This window comes from Vollenhovia emeryi, unplaced genomic scaffold (assembly GCF_000949405.1).
Source record: "Vollenhovia emeryi isolate VEMERY1.0 unplaced genomic scaffold, V.emery_V1.0 DF939159.1, whole genome shotgun sequence".
NCBI lineage: Eukaryota > Metazoa > Arthropoda > Insecta > Hymenoptera > Formicidae > Vollenhovia > Vollenhovia emeryi.
The window spans coordinates 357,669-372,496 of NW_011967207.1; the positions used below are offsets into that span (position 1 = coordinate 357,669).

A 14,828-nucleotide genomic window follows, 5' to 3' on the forward strand; every position below is an offset into this window, starting at 1 on the left:
CCCCCCCAGCCGGAGCAGCGTTCGACGCTCCCGTCGATTGCGCGCCGGAGGATTATCGCGCTCCGTCCGGATTGATCCGTTTAATCGCGAGAGGCCGACGGATTCGAACGAGGCGGGCGACACCGCTCGATACCGCGCGCCGAGTCGCGGAGAAATGAAAATCTGGGATATCCTCTCCCTTTATCCGATCGAGGAACTCGACGATTTTCGCTCGCGGTGAATCGCGCGCGTCCGGCATCGGAGAGAGAAAAAAAAAGAAGCCGCGCGAGACACGATAACAAGAGACAAAAAGAAGACGCGAGGAAAAATGTAAACAGCTCGCGCCGCGGCGCGACTCCGAGAGAGCTTGGCGTCGCGAGGGGGCGGGGGAGAGGCGAGGAGACGCACGGCCCTGAGTACCTGTCAGATTCGCCGGGCGATTGGCCGACGCGCGGGGGAGTGGTGGTAGGTACGGTTAATATGGCCGCGGTGCGGCCGCCGTTAGCCAGGCAGCGCCGCGACGTAACCGCGATTTCACCGTGCGCGAGGCGAGGCGCTGCGACGTGTCGGACGCTTACCCGCGGGCGGCGAGCGATTCCCCGACGGAGTCGATCCGCGTCTTCACCTCGACCCTCTTCTTCGTCGTCTTGGCCGGCCTGCCGCTCTTGTGCCGGGCGACGCCGCCGCGGGCCGCGGTCACCTGCGTGGCAGAAAAAATGACGGTCTCGTTAGTGACGCGCGTGCAGCCGTCGCCCACGACGCGCGTGTGACTTCCGTCGCGAGTGCAGCGACGACGGCCGGTGCGTGTGGGCGGCTGGGATAATTGGTGCCTGACTGACCGCGCTGGCCGGCAAGAGGATAGCCGATGTGCTCCTAAACGCGCTGGCGAGCGAGCCATGCCTGATGAGCGCCGCCATCTTTTCCACGCTCGTTGTCGTCGTCGTCGTCGCCGTCGCGGTGTCAATAGCAGCAGTGGTGGTGGTGGTGGTGGATGTGGTGATGGTGGTGGTAGTGACGGTGGTGGTGGTAGCGGCGGAGGAAGCAGCGGCACCAGCAGCGACGGTAGCCGTCGACGGCAACTAGAACTGCGGCAGTGAGCGTTAGGGGGCGCACCCGGCGGCTGCGCTTGTTGTTTCCCATCGCCGCCCGCCGCCATTTTACGGTCGCCATTGAGAAGTGAAAACCCTCCTAAATGTACGGGCCGAGTGAATAAAGTCCCGCGGTGTTTGCCAGCCCGTAGCGTGAAATACCCCGTGTGTACGGGATAAGATCGGCGACGGGGCAGCCGTTCGAGTGTTAGACTAAATGAGTGTACGGCGTACGATGGAGAAGCCATGACGCATCCGTCGCATCAAACCAACGGCGCCAGCCTGGAGGACTGCCACACGAATTTCTTCGCACTGGTGAGTGATCCGCGAGCGCGAGCGCGCCCGCTCGGCGAGCCCGCGCCCGACTCCTCGTCCCCGACAGGCGTCGATTCCGCGGCTCCGAGGGTGGCCGATGCCCGATTTCCAAGCGACTCCGCCTCGGCGAACGCGAGGCGACCGCTGGAGAACGGGAGCGAGGGCCCCCCAAGGTGGCCGCCGCATCGCCTCCGCCGCCGCCGCCGCCGGCATCCCGCGGCTCCGCACGTCACACGTCGCGACGACGCGAGGACGGGCGAACGAGCGATCGAGCGAGTGAACGAGAGAGCGAGAAAGAGAGAGAGAAAGAGAAAGAAAGAGCGCGCGTGCTACGACCACCGTCGCGCCCCGAACGTTAACCTATATTCGCGACGACGACGACGACGATGTCGTCGTTGTCGTCGCTCGCGCTCGTTTCACCTCTGTCGACGTCGACGTCAATGTCAACGTCGTCGTCATCGCCCATTGCTGTCGCTCGTGCTGCTGTTGTGTATCGCAAGAGTCCTTCCCCCCCTCCCTACCGTCCGTCTTTCTGGCGGCTCCGTGCGTACGTATGTACGCACGTACGCACGTACGTATGCGCGTGTACGTGCGTCAGTGAGATTCCGAGTTTTGTTGTGTCGAGCCAATGTCACGCCTGATTCACGTCAGACCGCCAAGTCTTACGGTACGTTGTACGAGACGGAGAAAAAGAGAGTCGACGAGCGAGAGCGTGCGCGAGCGAGCGAGAAGGAACGAGAGAGAGAGAGAGAGCAACGAGTGGGAGGCGCGAGGAAGGGGAGGAGAAGTGACCGCGAGAGGAGAGCGGAGAGAGGGCGAGAACGCAGGCGGGCAGGCACGCCGTGTCCCGTAGCCTCTCTCTCCGTCTCGCTCTCTCCTTCTCGTCCTCGTAACATCGCGCTCGAGCCTCCGAGCGCGCGGCGAGAGACACCTCGATTCTCGGTATCGGTCGCGGGGGTCTTTTTCCAGTCGCGAAAACTCGGCGAGAAAATCGCCCCGCCGAACGTTCCCGCTTCCCGGACTCTTTTTCGCAAGCGCGCGAGTAGAAGGAGGAGGAGGAAACGGTGGCGACGGCGCGAGAATGGATAGCGGAGACCTCTCTCTCTCTCTCTCTCTTTCCCTCTCTCTATCTCTCTGCCTCCCTCTTTCTCTCGCGTAACATTCCTTTCGCCTCAGCGACTTGTCGCGAGGGAGGCAACAACGTGCGGCGTCTCGCGTCGCGTCGCGCCGGCCGCCGCGGACTGAAAACTGTGTCAGGCGATTTTGCGAAGGCGAGATCGCGCGGCGGCGAGGCCTCGCCTCGCTATATACAGCCACTCGCTTTCGGCAGCCGCGATTATTATTTCCACGAAGACGCGGAATCGCGACGAGCGCATGCGAGGTCGGGGCTATTACGCGTCTATCTACTTACCTGCCTGCGCGAGAGAGCGAGAGAAGGCCCTCTCCGCGTCTCTCTTCTCCCCTGTTTCAGGCTTCTCGCGCTCGCCCTCCCTCCGACCCTCTCTCTCTCTCTCTCTCTTTCTCTCTCTTCCCCTCGCTCATTTCGCGCGCGCGTGCGTGCGTCTCACGCATACACGCGCCCGCACGCACTCGACGCGGGCTAACGGCGAGTCGGACGCATTTTTCTGCCGCTCGTTGCATCTCGCGTTCCCACAGAGTGCGGCTAAACGTCACTGCGAGCGGACGACGCACCGTCGTTGGCTCCGGCGTGCTACGATCTACGTTGCGACCTGTACACCGCCAAATTGTCGCGAAGGAGCCGCCCGGAGATTTGGCAATTTTCGAAAAGAACGCGTGTCACGTATATCGCGTCCGATCGGAGTAGTTGACGGAGCGGACGACGGGCTGAAATTGCTTCCGTAATGACTGGACACTTTTTTTTTCGCTCGTTGGGAATATCTCGACTGTTTCACCTCCAGAATGTGCGAATCAGACCCGGTTTCACCAGACGTCGCTCTGATATTAGTTCAATTCATGTTTGTCGCTTTCTGAAGTAACAGTTGAGAAGAGACAGAATTAAGCCGAGCTCGAAGTTAAGCGACGTTGGTGAAACCGGGCCTTCGAGTTTTATAGATCGCGGTTGAACGAATGCGCAGCAATTTGCGAAATAGTGGACGAAATCAAGGGTGTACAAATAAATGACGCGCTAACCGTGAGAGATCGGCATTTTCTGGGGTACGAGAGAAACGTTAATTAACGAAACCAATAGAAATAAATCGTCGATGTCAGCGGTGATCGAAGTATACAAAAAGTAGGCCGAAATATCAGAAATGGAAACGGAAGAAAGGGGTTCTTTTTGATGACAATATTTGACACGTGTAGGAATAATCTTGGATTAACAGGCGCAAAGCGACCGCCGATTAACGTAGACGCGAGTTACTTGAACGTAAACTTCGTACGAGGAATAGATAACGTCACTTACAAATCGTGCATATAAAATTGCCAGAACCGGGCACCGTATTCGCGCAGAATTTTTCCTTGGAGAACCGTAACGAGTCTTTCGTATTCGGTTTCGGGCGAATTGTTGCGAAACAAACGTATATTGGCACAACTTGGGGGATGCGTCACTTGGCGCAGAATTGAAGTACGAGACGCGTCCGATATTTTTTTTTTGCCACGCATGTAAAGCCGGTGTTACATTTGTCGCGCGACAAATCTCTTACGTGCGTTGATTGGCTGCGGGATTAGCAAATTTCTCGAGTGCCTAGAAATTTTCTATTCAGCAGCCAATCAACGCGCCTGGAAAAACTTGCCGTGCGACAAATCTTTGAAGTGCGTTGATTGGCTGCAGGATAGTAAAACTCTCGAGTGCCTGGAAATTTTCTATTCAGCAGCCAATCGACGCGCTTGAAAGATTTGTCGTACGACGAATGTAATATTAGTCTAACGCGACTTGACGGAACGACGTCGTTTATCGCCGTTGAGGACGTTCGGCGCGACATCATCGATGAAGAAAAAACCCAGCTGGATTCTTTTCGAGCTCCTGGGCGACATGCCCTTTCATTTACTGACGTTTGTTATGCTCCAAAATCAACAGGGCGCTCTCCGAGCGGGTTTCGACGGGGAGGGGAAAAAAAACAGATAGTCGCTCGCATATTTCACGTTCGAGAAATTTCCGTAACGCGTACATTTTTACAAAGTAAAGGGTCGACGTTCGGTTTAATGCGGACGCGCGCTGCGCTTGAAATCGGCGCGCGTTTCGTTGAATTCCGACAAAGCCGGGGTCCGGGCTTTATGAAAACCGCGCGCCGCGAGCTAATTCGGCCCGTCGGCGAAGCCGCGAATCTATTTTATTCGATTAAACGCGATATAAACACGGACGGATTTACTGTAAAATCTAGCGAGGCCGTTTGATCGCGGGCGGCAGCGCGCGAGCGGCTATTGACATCCCAATTATTTTCTTTATGCCGCGCGAATATTTTACGCGAGGAATTAACACAATTTAATTAGATGCCAGTCGCAACTGATGACCCGAATAATTGTGCGGATTAATAAAGGCGGCACATTATCGAGGATCGATCGTGCGTTGACATCATCGAATAAGGCCCGGTTTTTTTTATTTTCTGCTTGACTGTTGACCAGAAGTCAGCAGATTCTCTTCCACTTCTGCCGATGTAGTTTAATTTTAACCGCGGTTGAAGTTACCTTCCGTCTTTTTCCAACAATTAGAAAAAGATCTTTAAAAAGTTAAGAGATTAAACTAACAAGAATATTCTTCATGTCGCCGGCGGTAATTAACAACTCCAGTGTTTTTATTGACCATATCCGGCATTTGTAATAATACAGAAAATGTTTTGCAAAAAAACAATTACCCCTGCCAGGGTTTGAACCTGGACTTTCCTGCTCCTTAAGCGGGCGTCTCACCAATTCGACCACTGAGGCATATTAAGAGATTCAAGTTAATCCGCATCGATGAAGAAACGGGCAGGCTGCGTGTCCACTTGACTCTACACCCACAGAAAAAATTTCCGGATTCAATGCTATTACACTTCAAAGTATCATAACATAGGACCGATATAGCGCCAATCATATTTATTATAGAGAAAGGAATATTTGAATCTTAAATGAACAATTCTAAAATCGTGAATAAAATGATAGTATGTGTCGTCTTTTGTCGAATATCGTGGTGCCATCTTCGTGCGTAAGATGGAGGGAAAATTTATTCTAAACGCAAGAATACACAAGCTTACATTTATATAAGTTACTCTTGTCTCAATGTAGTAAGTCAAACTTGTTTTAATTCGGTAGAGGAGATTAAGAATTGTTGATTTTATTTTGATATTGTCTTAGTTTTATACAAAATGAGGTTGTGAGAAATATAAATGCGGAAAGAATATTTTTTGCCTCGGTGACAGAGATCCTTTCTGAGGGTGTACTAACGCTTCGAGGCTTTCTTGCCCTTCTTCGTTCGCTAAAAGGAAAGAGAGGAAGAATGCTTCGAAGCATTTGTAGCGTCAAGTGGACCTTAGATATATTCTTAGGCCCGGTGTCACCAAACGTCGCTTAACTTTAATCTTGGGTTTATTCACGTTTGTCTCTTTCTGAAGTAACAGTTGGCAAGAGACAAAGGACGAATTAAGCTAAGCTTAAAATTAGTCAACGTTGGTAAAACCGGGCCTTAGATGTAACATGGAAAAAGAGTGGAGAGTCGACTGACCTTAACAGTTAACCAGAAAATGGAAAACCGGGCCGGTATGTCTTCCGGTTTCCGCTTTCAATTGTCGTCTTCGTGCATCAGCTACGACGCGCTCTCTGCATCTGGAAACATTTTATATAAGCTTCCCGAAACGCTTAAAAAATTTGTCGACAATGTACGATTGTACAGTGTGTAATGCACGATTTATCCATTTGCGCAAATTTTTTAAGTGTATTTATGGACTACAAAATAGAATATTTCTAGACGCAAAGAGCACGTTGTAGACTAGGCTTGACGTTTTCTCGAGCGAAAATTACTTCGCGCGGATGATTCGTGGAACGCGCACGATTATGCGCGTCCGCCTAATTAATATTTACGCGCGAGTGTCGGGGAATCAATTTGCGTGAGGTCGTGACAAGCAGGCATTCTCCGCGTAACGCGGCAACAATTAGTCGACGATCTTTAAAGTTTAGCTAGAGTCTGTTGGCATTCAATAAAAATTGAGAGCTAACCGCACGCGTCGGCTTGACCGTCGCCGCCGCCGCCGCTTTCATTCACGCGACATAAATACTTCTCTTTTTCTTTTCTCCCAGCGGTTTTAAGCAAGTGGAAAGCGACTGCATACATTACGGCACCAGACGAGTGACGTAAGCGTACGGAGAGCGCGATAAAATGTACGTAATTCTGTTATCGTCGGCGTCGTCAGCTCTTCATTACTCGAAGAGTCTCTTCCCTCCGTGAAACGCCACTTCGAGAGGCCATTGTGTCCGGAACGAAAGCCGGAGCGCAAACAACAAAATTGCCCAAAGACGATGCCTGGCGGCGCGTAACATGTTAACGATCAAGCTTAATTAAGACGGCGCGCGACACCGTTGACGCTCGACAACGGCTTACGCGAGTCCTCGTACCGGCGAGCATCGCGAGGAAATCGCTCGTGGCGGTTTTTTGTGCCCACGGTCTCGTGTGTTCGCTGTAAAACCCGAGCGGTGCGCGGCATGTAAGGATATTCTCACACAGTGGTACTCAATTTTTCGGGCCGGCGAGAAACGCGCGTCGATCGCGCGTGCCCGATCGGATTAATTAGAGGCGCGCGACGCAGAAGACAACAGCGTGGTCGATTAGCGCAGCTCCCTTGGGCGAGAGCTCGAAGGGCGATTGTAACCGATCGCGCGGGATTCGTTGGAAACGAAAATTATTTTTCAGACGGGATATTTGAAGCCTCGTCTGCATAGACGTCGTGAAGTCGTAGCCGTAGGAACAGTAGACTATGATCGGTTAATTCTTATGTGTCTGACTGAATTGACCAATTACACTCGATTATTCTTACGACCGGCGACTCTCATTGTAGACCCCGCATCACTTTCTAGCATCTGTAAATAATGAACCGCTGGAGCGAGTCGCGGGAGACGGCGGGCTGAAAAGCGAGCAACTTTCGAATTTGCAAATCCGACAGCTTCAAAAGCCGGCCGTCGCGTAAAGTCCGGTAATTTAACGGCTGAGCGGCTATTTAACGAAACGTTTGAGCCCGTAATTATCGAGCGATTAACCGAGATGAAATTTCCCGCCGTTGGACCCCAGCTCCGGGCCCAATCCGACACCCTTGACATAACTGCGGCCGCTTTTTGCAACAAGGCGTAGCGTCAGCTTGAAAGGTGTAATTTAATGGACGTGAGATTGCGTATATGGGAATCGGCTTATCCGTCTTCCCTCGCCCGCAGTCCGTGGCGGGCGACGTGTTGCGATCACATTTGCCGCGGTGGAAATTACGTTGGTGAAATCGATCGGCCACTTGAACGGGTGCCGCGTCTCGCGGCAGACCCGCCGGGTTCAAGGCGACACGGAGCCGGGCATTCCCGTCGAAAATTTCAGATCGCGCGCGGAAACGCGTCGCTCGGAAGTGATTGAACGCGATCGCGCCGCCGCCGCGCGCCGGTCTCGTTAAGCCGATGCTCCTCGAATAATTGGAATCCTTAATTCGGAAATACGAGCTTGGTATCGAAAGCTTTTTCAAAAGGTCAAAGCCTCGGTCGATTGGTCAGAACGAGTTGACGTGGCGATGGATTTGTTATCAGCCGATTTCGAGATTGTTTCAAATTATTCCACAGGCGCTTCTACTAGCAAGTTTAACAAGCACAGAGAAAGATTCCTCCGGAGTGCGAGGAATTGGATGCTGCGCCTGGATCGTTAATGCGAGGGGAAAAACTGTACGAATTGAATTCTTCGTCTATGCTGCACTGAAAAACAATTTCAGACTTGTTTATTTTGCAAATAGGGTATTTCGTCTTCACTGCCTAGAGTATAGTGCCACTGTTGAAACGAACCCGGCGCGACGTCGACGAGAGCTTACGCGAGCCGGGCTTTTTCCAATTTCTGCCGATCCGATCGTTTCCCCGAAAGCGGACGAGCGGCCGCGCGCGCGTAAAAACGCCTCCGTCCCGGCGGCTCGACGTTTCTCCACGCGGGTTCGCCGATAAAAACGGACCACCCTGTATACGCGTTTATTTCGCGCGGGTTTGGGAACCGCTGGGGCCGCTTCACGGCGCGGCCGCCACGTCGTAGCGTTCCAGCGACTCCCCGCGTTCTCGCAGGCGTAGGTACGTCAGGCACGCGGCGGCTCCTCGCGGCACCGACCAAGTCACTTGGCTAGATTATGCTGAAACTGGTGCTCCGGCGGGAGAGAGAGAGAGACAGTAGGGGAAGCCGCGAACGAGGTCCCCCGCCCAGCCTAGGTGAAAGCCTTGCACCGACTCTTGCGAGGACGCGGGTTTCGCAGCTACGGAGGAGCCTCGGAAACACGGGAACACCGTGTCGAGTTTCGTTTTGCCTTGACGTCGTTCTCTCTTTGTGCCCTCCCGTTGTGTCGTCGCTGAGGTAAAAAAACATATTCCTTGTTTATCCATTCGTCGACGGGCGAGGGATAACCCTTTGGCAAAAAGCGTGTGAGTTTCACGGGGACGCGGGGCGCAACGTGAATAAACTTGCAAAAATAACGCTGATTGTTAACGAGATTAATTATACTTCTTCGTGAAACGCACGAGTTTACAGAGGACACCTGGACGTTATCTTCGTTTTCGAAAATCGATCTGTAAATTTTCTGGACTCCTCTTCCTCCTCCCCCACCCCCCCCCCCCTCTCTCTCTCTCTCTCTCTCTCTCTCTCTCTGCGATAGATTTTGCAAAACGCGATCAATCGCGGCTACGTTCATACCGGGTGTCCGGATACGAGTCTCTCATTCACGAGTGACTTGCTATTGACATTGCCGTATTCAGAAGTGCTCAATCATCCTCTCATCCCCAATACTCGCTCGGATAAAGATGTGTTTCGAGGAGGCTCTTTATGCCCCTCGCGCACGCTGACTCGCCGTTAGCCGCACGTTTTTCTTCAGTATTGTATTTAGTTGTCGAAACGTCAACGATTAATCTCGCTCGGATTCCGGCCTTTATCGTGCGCGGGACTACCCCCCCCCCCCCCCGATACAATCTTTTTTAACGTCGTTGGGCGATATCGCGCGGAGTCTTCGGCGTCCTCACGGAAGATCACGCTCGGTGATGAGAATCGTGTCCCGCCCGGTTCGTCCGTGCGTTCGCGCACCGCGCGTCTCGCCGCGCGAGTCCGCGGATTCAGGCCAAACCGTTTTCACCGTTGACGGTGATTAACCGTCTTAAGGATAATTAGAGGGAAGAGACGGAAGTATTACGGCGGGAAATATCGAGTGGCGGCGGAGTCTGTACTCGCCGAGACGAGGCGCGGCGATTCCCCGTCAGGGTCCATTCAGACAAACTTGCACAAGTGCGTAAGCATATGTGTAAAAAAATTGATTGGTCAATTTTGTTTATGCACGCACTTAGTGCGTGCTATGGCCCAATCGGATTCCTTTATATATACTTATTACTCATTTTCAAATTCTCAATTCACTTGATACGTTTCATACAGTTTTAGAATAATCATCTATGCGCTTTATTAAATACAAAAAATGACGTAAGTAATGAATTTTTAAAAATAAATGTTAATTAAATAATTTTGATTTTATACACTGAAAATACACACATCGTACATTATTTCATGACAGATTTGAAGTCATTCCGTTGAAAAATGTACAAGTTTCTAAGCAAATGACCGAAAAATGATGCGCTCGCCCCACTGTGCGGCGGATCTTGGTGGAAGTGACCGGTGGCCGCGCGGCTTCGAGGCACAAGGGCGATTGTTGGCGGAATTTTAAACTATCCGCGAGCCGTGATTTGGCCGACGACTTGGGCCCGGAGGGACAGGAGGGAGACACGCGACGAGGAGGCCTCTCCGCCCCTCTCCTGCCTTCCCCGAGCGATTCCCCCTGCTGAGACAACGGCCGTCGTCTCGGGTTCGAAGCTCCTCTCCGCGTCTTCTTCGTCCCCTCCTCCTTCTTCCCTTTGCTGCATCCTTCGTTCCTTCTTTCGATCCTGCCGGCTTAAAAATAGAACGAGTGCGAGGATATTGTGACCGATTAGGAAGCGAACGGTGTATATACAAGGTGTCCCTCGCTAAGCGCGTCTCTTTCCGTCCGTGGGTTCTTTGGCGATTTAGGGCCGGTTTTTTCTCTTGGTGAGCGAACTGCTAGCTAAATATCGTGTCTATCTTTGTCTGATTTGAGGGAAAAACAAAGAACTGCTCAAGAGGCTCGAGCAACCGGTCCTTAGTGTTCAGATGTGAACGCGTTCTTGAAATGTTTCGTGAGATTTGCCGAAAATTTTAGGCGTGCTTGTCGATATCTTTCGGGACGTGAGTTTAAAAATCGAACCTTCGAGGGAGCTTGTCAAATCTCACGGGACGCTCTGTAAATTGTAGAACGCTTTCAGCTTCGCGTTCCTTGCGAGGTTCTGATGAGTTTACAGTAGTAATTTCGTAAACAGCTCGCAAAACGAGGCCGCTAGCGATATAAATAAATACGCGTTACGTGGTCGCGTGTCTACGGATAGGGTTTAAGCGAAAACGTAGATCCCAAGTTATGTCAATTCCAATAAATATTCATTAATGGCACACGCCGCGTAAATATAGAATCGTTACCGTATCGAAACGTGACCCGGGAGGAGGTTTGCGAACAGCTGTATCAACACAATTTACACAATTCTAACGCGTCTCCTTCACAAGCCGACGAGGGAACATTACTTTCTCCGCCGGTCTCGAAACCCTTGCGCGGAAACGGAAGATAGAATCTCGCCCGGAGCACAACGTCGCGAGATTCCTGACGGGGAGCGGAAGGGTCCGTGAACGCGAAGTGTACAGCGGCGCCAAATAACCGCGAATATCATAAACGAGGCCCGTTATCGACGATCTGCTCTGCCTCGGTCGGGGAGATCATCCGCTACTTAATTTGACTCCGGTTTACTTGGCTGGCTGGAGGTTTACTCACAGTCTCCTACGTACTGTACTAGACTGCTGCTCTAACAAAATATCCACATAATTATATAATTCTTGATTAGATGGCGCTTATACTTGGCGTCTTTATGTAAAAACAAAAGGCTTATTTTTTAAGGTGATACACGGAGAGAGAATTTTTTCTTAAAATTTACCCTGAAAATCATGTAATCGTGGAACAGCGTGGCATTTTGAAGAACTTTATGGCAGTTCCTGCAAATTTTAACATGCATTCTACCAGCAATTAGACTTGGGATACATTTTACTAGTAAAAATATGGTAAACTTTCAAAATGCCACGTTGTCTCACGATCACACGATTTTCCGGATAAATTTTAAGGAAAAATTCTCCCCGTGTACTACTAGACTTGCTACCTTCGAGCTGAGAAGCGGAGGCACGAGTTCCGCCATGTCTTGTTAGGTGAATAAAGCCAGCGACACACCGATGGACACGTACCACTTTATTTACCCAACGAGACATGGCGGAACTCCTGCCTCGCTTCTCAGTTCGAAGGTAGCAGTCTAGTAGTACGTAGAAGTCTGTGAGTTTACTCCTCTCAGCGACCGATTCGTTTGTATCGTCGAGTATCGGCGTAACCGTTACGCTTCGCCGTACCTAATAATCGCGCCGTTACTTTTCGAGACGCCGTTCGTAACGTCGTCTATCCGAAAACTCAGGCGACTTGCCGTCTCCGACTCGTAACACACTGCCGTTATTCCCTTAAAATATACTTTATGTCCATTATTACCAGTATAGATTAATTTTAATCTCTGTGTAACGTGCTGTTTGTATTTTTCTAGGGCCCGGTTTCACCGACGTTGTTTAATCTTCAGCTTAGCTTCAATTCGTTCTTCGTCTCTTTCCTGTTGCTTTAGAAAGAGACAAACGTGAACTAGACCAAAGTTAAAGTTAAGCGACGTTTTGGTGAAACCAGGCCTCTAAGAGTTGGAAAAAGATGGAAGGTAAATTAAACCGAGATTAAAGTTAATCTGCATTGGTAGGAACAGGCATTAGGGCCAGTTTCCCAAACGTCGGTTAGCCAAAGGTTAATTGATTCCCTGTCTCTTCGTAGATAATAAGGCAGAAATAGCTAGGGAGTCGACTGAACTGTGGTTATCAGTTTAACCGACGTTTGTGAAACTGGCCCTTACGGGAGTAGAAAGAAGGTTCTTCGCCATTGATTTTTCAAGTACCTCTGCCCCGTGTCACGGCAACTCATCCCGAAGAGAAAAAAAATCGCGTGCGCGATGAGCGAGCTCATCGGCCGTGCCCTCGCTTTCAATTTCCTCTCCGAGAGAATCTCTCCCCCCCTCCTCTCTCTCTCTCTCTCTCTCTCTCTCTTTCGCTCGCGAGAGAACAGTTGAGTTACGTTATAAAGCCTCGCGCGTCGAACGGCGCGATAAAAAAGGGGGAAGAAAAAAGGTTTACGCGCGGAACCGATAAGTTCTTCGCGCCCGCGTTAAAAGAGCGGCTTCTCGCTCGCCGAGGATCTCTCGCCGCGTCGCGGTTGAATCCTCGTGCGGTCCGGCGATGCGCCGCAGGTAACGCCCAACGCGTTTCCAATGTTAACGCGCCTTCTCGCATCTCCGCGGCACGTCCCACGCGCCGGGATAAACGGGGTGTCCCGCGGTGGCGGTACCGGCGCGAGACGGAGATATCCGCGGAGTCGAAGCTCGTGGAAGCGGAACGCTCGGCGCTCCGGGATCGACGCGGAACGGGGCTTCCGACCGTAATTTTTGTCCGCGCGCGCGCGCGGGGGGAAAGCCGAGTCCGGATTCGAGGACCTTTCTAGGCGAAAGGCGCGCGCGGCTGCGGACACCCTGTATAGACGCGGAGAACGTCAAGCCGCGGGAATCTACCGTGGCAAGGCGGCTCTCTCGCGCCAGGCTAAGGCGATTACGACGCGAGGATCCGTGAATCTACTTTCGAGCAGCGAGCGGCTCGTTACGCACACGCAGGCAGGCACGCACGCACGCACGCGACGTAACGTTCGTGCGGCTTTAACGGCGACGGGCGAGTAAGGAGGGCAGTAACAGAAATGGGAACCTATAGCAGGCGGGAATGCTCTCGGGTACCGTAAATACATTGCAGCGCAATAAAAATAGAATGCGGGATACCCCCGCATTGATGATATGCCGCATTGATATTTTAATCGTGACTGACCTGCGCGACGAGCGCCTGTCTCCCCCCCCCCTCCTCCCCCGCGGCTCTTTTTTCCTCGCGCTCTCTCTTCATTTTTTTCCACGCACGTTCGTGCCTCATCGTCGGCATGACGATGATACCTGCGAATTTTCCGCTCGGCCGGTATTGCGGTTTGGCGCGCCGCGCATAAATTGCCCCGCGCCAATCATCCTCGTAACGTTTATTATCTCGCGCGATTAGCATCAGCTAGCCCGTTTCTCGCAGACGACTTCGTGCGAGTGCGTTTCACCTACGACGCCGTCCATATCGGTAATAAAAATCGAACACGCACGGGAGATGATTTGCCCCCAATTTTACGCACCGCGCGCCGAATTTCCCGTCGCGCGTCGCCGGTATCGTGCGCGAGACGTGTCCCTGGACCGCCGGAGGATTACCATAACAGTCGTCGTCCAGAATGCGAGCCTCGCGCGACAGGTCGACCATCGGTCGGATCTTCCCGTGGCCGCGCGAGAAAAAGGTACAGCCGGCTGGTGGGGTGGGGGGGGGGAGGGGGGAGAGAAGGAGGTGGCGGAGGCGAGCCGTCCGAAGGTGGAGAGAGCGAGCGAGCGAGCGAGAGCGAGAGAGACGGAGAGACGCAGCGGCGCGCGTGGACGGATGGTTCGAGGGGATATGGGGGTTCCCCGAGTCGAGTCGAACGCGCGAGCCCACGCGGGCGGCCTTGCACGTCGCCTTGCTTGTATTGATCAGCGGGCTTGACAGCCCCGTAGCGTTACGGCGGGCGCCTTTGGTACTCGCCTCCTATCTCTCTCTCTCTTTCGCTCCCTCCCTCCCTCCCTCCCTCGAACATCGAAGCGGTCGGTGCGCGAATATTTTGTCTCGTCGCCGCACGGTGGTGGTGCACGCGCGCTCGCGCGCGCGCGCGAGAGGGAGAGACCACACAACCGCGCCGCACCGGTGTGCGATAGGCGCTGCTACGCGCGCGGCGTCCCTACCTTCCGACGGTGTGCGACGTGCCGCTCGTCCTCTCCGCGGAAGGCGCGGAGCGTATCGACCGATCGTTACGCCTCCACGAGACTCGGCCGCCGCGTACCACGCACTCTCGAGAAAGAGATGACGCTTCTCTCTCCCGCGGCGAGGGACAGTCTGCGCAGCGCGGACTGCCGAGATTCCCGTTCGAGGTTCTCGAGAGTCTTGAAAATTCTGCGCCGGACGTCGCTCTAGATTCAACGACGCTGGAATTTCGTTCGTCTCCTGAGAGAGAGAGAGAGAGAGAGGGG

General features: G+C 52.9%; 2 protein-coding genes across 4 annotated transcripts in view; one reads left to right on the forward strand and one right to left on the reverse strand.

Moving 5' to 3' along the window:
• The window catches only part of LOC105564802 (39S ribosomal protein L50, mitochondrial), a 2,731-nt gene extending 1,758 nt beyond the window's left edge, over positions 1-973 (reverse strand). The window contains exons 1-2 of the mRNA XM_012017481.1: positions 819-973; positions 558-679 (exon numbers count right to left, since the gene is read on the reverse strand). Coding sequence (XP_011872871.1) covers positions 558-679; positions 819-896 — 200 coding nt within the window. The 5' untranslated portion in view covers positions 897-973. The remainder of the gene's footprint in view (positions 1-557; positions 680-818) is intronic.
• Positions 974-1,247: 274 nt separating this feature from the next.
• The window catches only part of LOC105564801 (mediator of RNA polymerase II transcription subunit 13-like), a 39,316-nt gene continuing 25,735 nt past the window's right edge, over positions 1,248-14,828 (forward strand). For all 3 annotated transcript variants that reach the window (XM_012017478.1, XM_012017479.1, XM_012017480.1), the window contains exon 1: positions 1,248-1,382. In XM_012017478.1, coding sequence (XP_011872868.1) covers positions 1,314-1,382 — 69 coding nt within the window. In that variant the 5' untranslated portion in view covers positions 1,248-1,313. The remainder of the gene's footprint in view (positions 1,383-14,828) is intronic.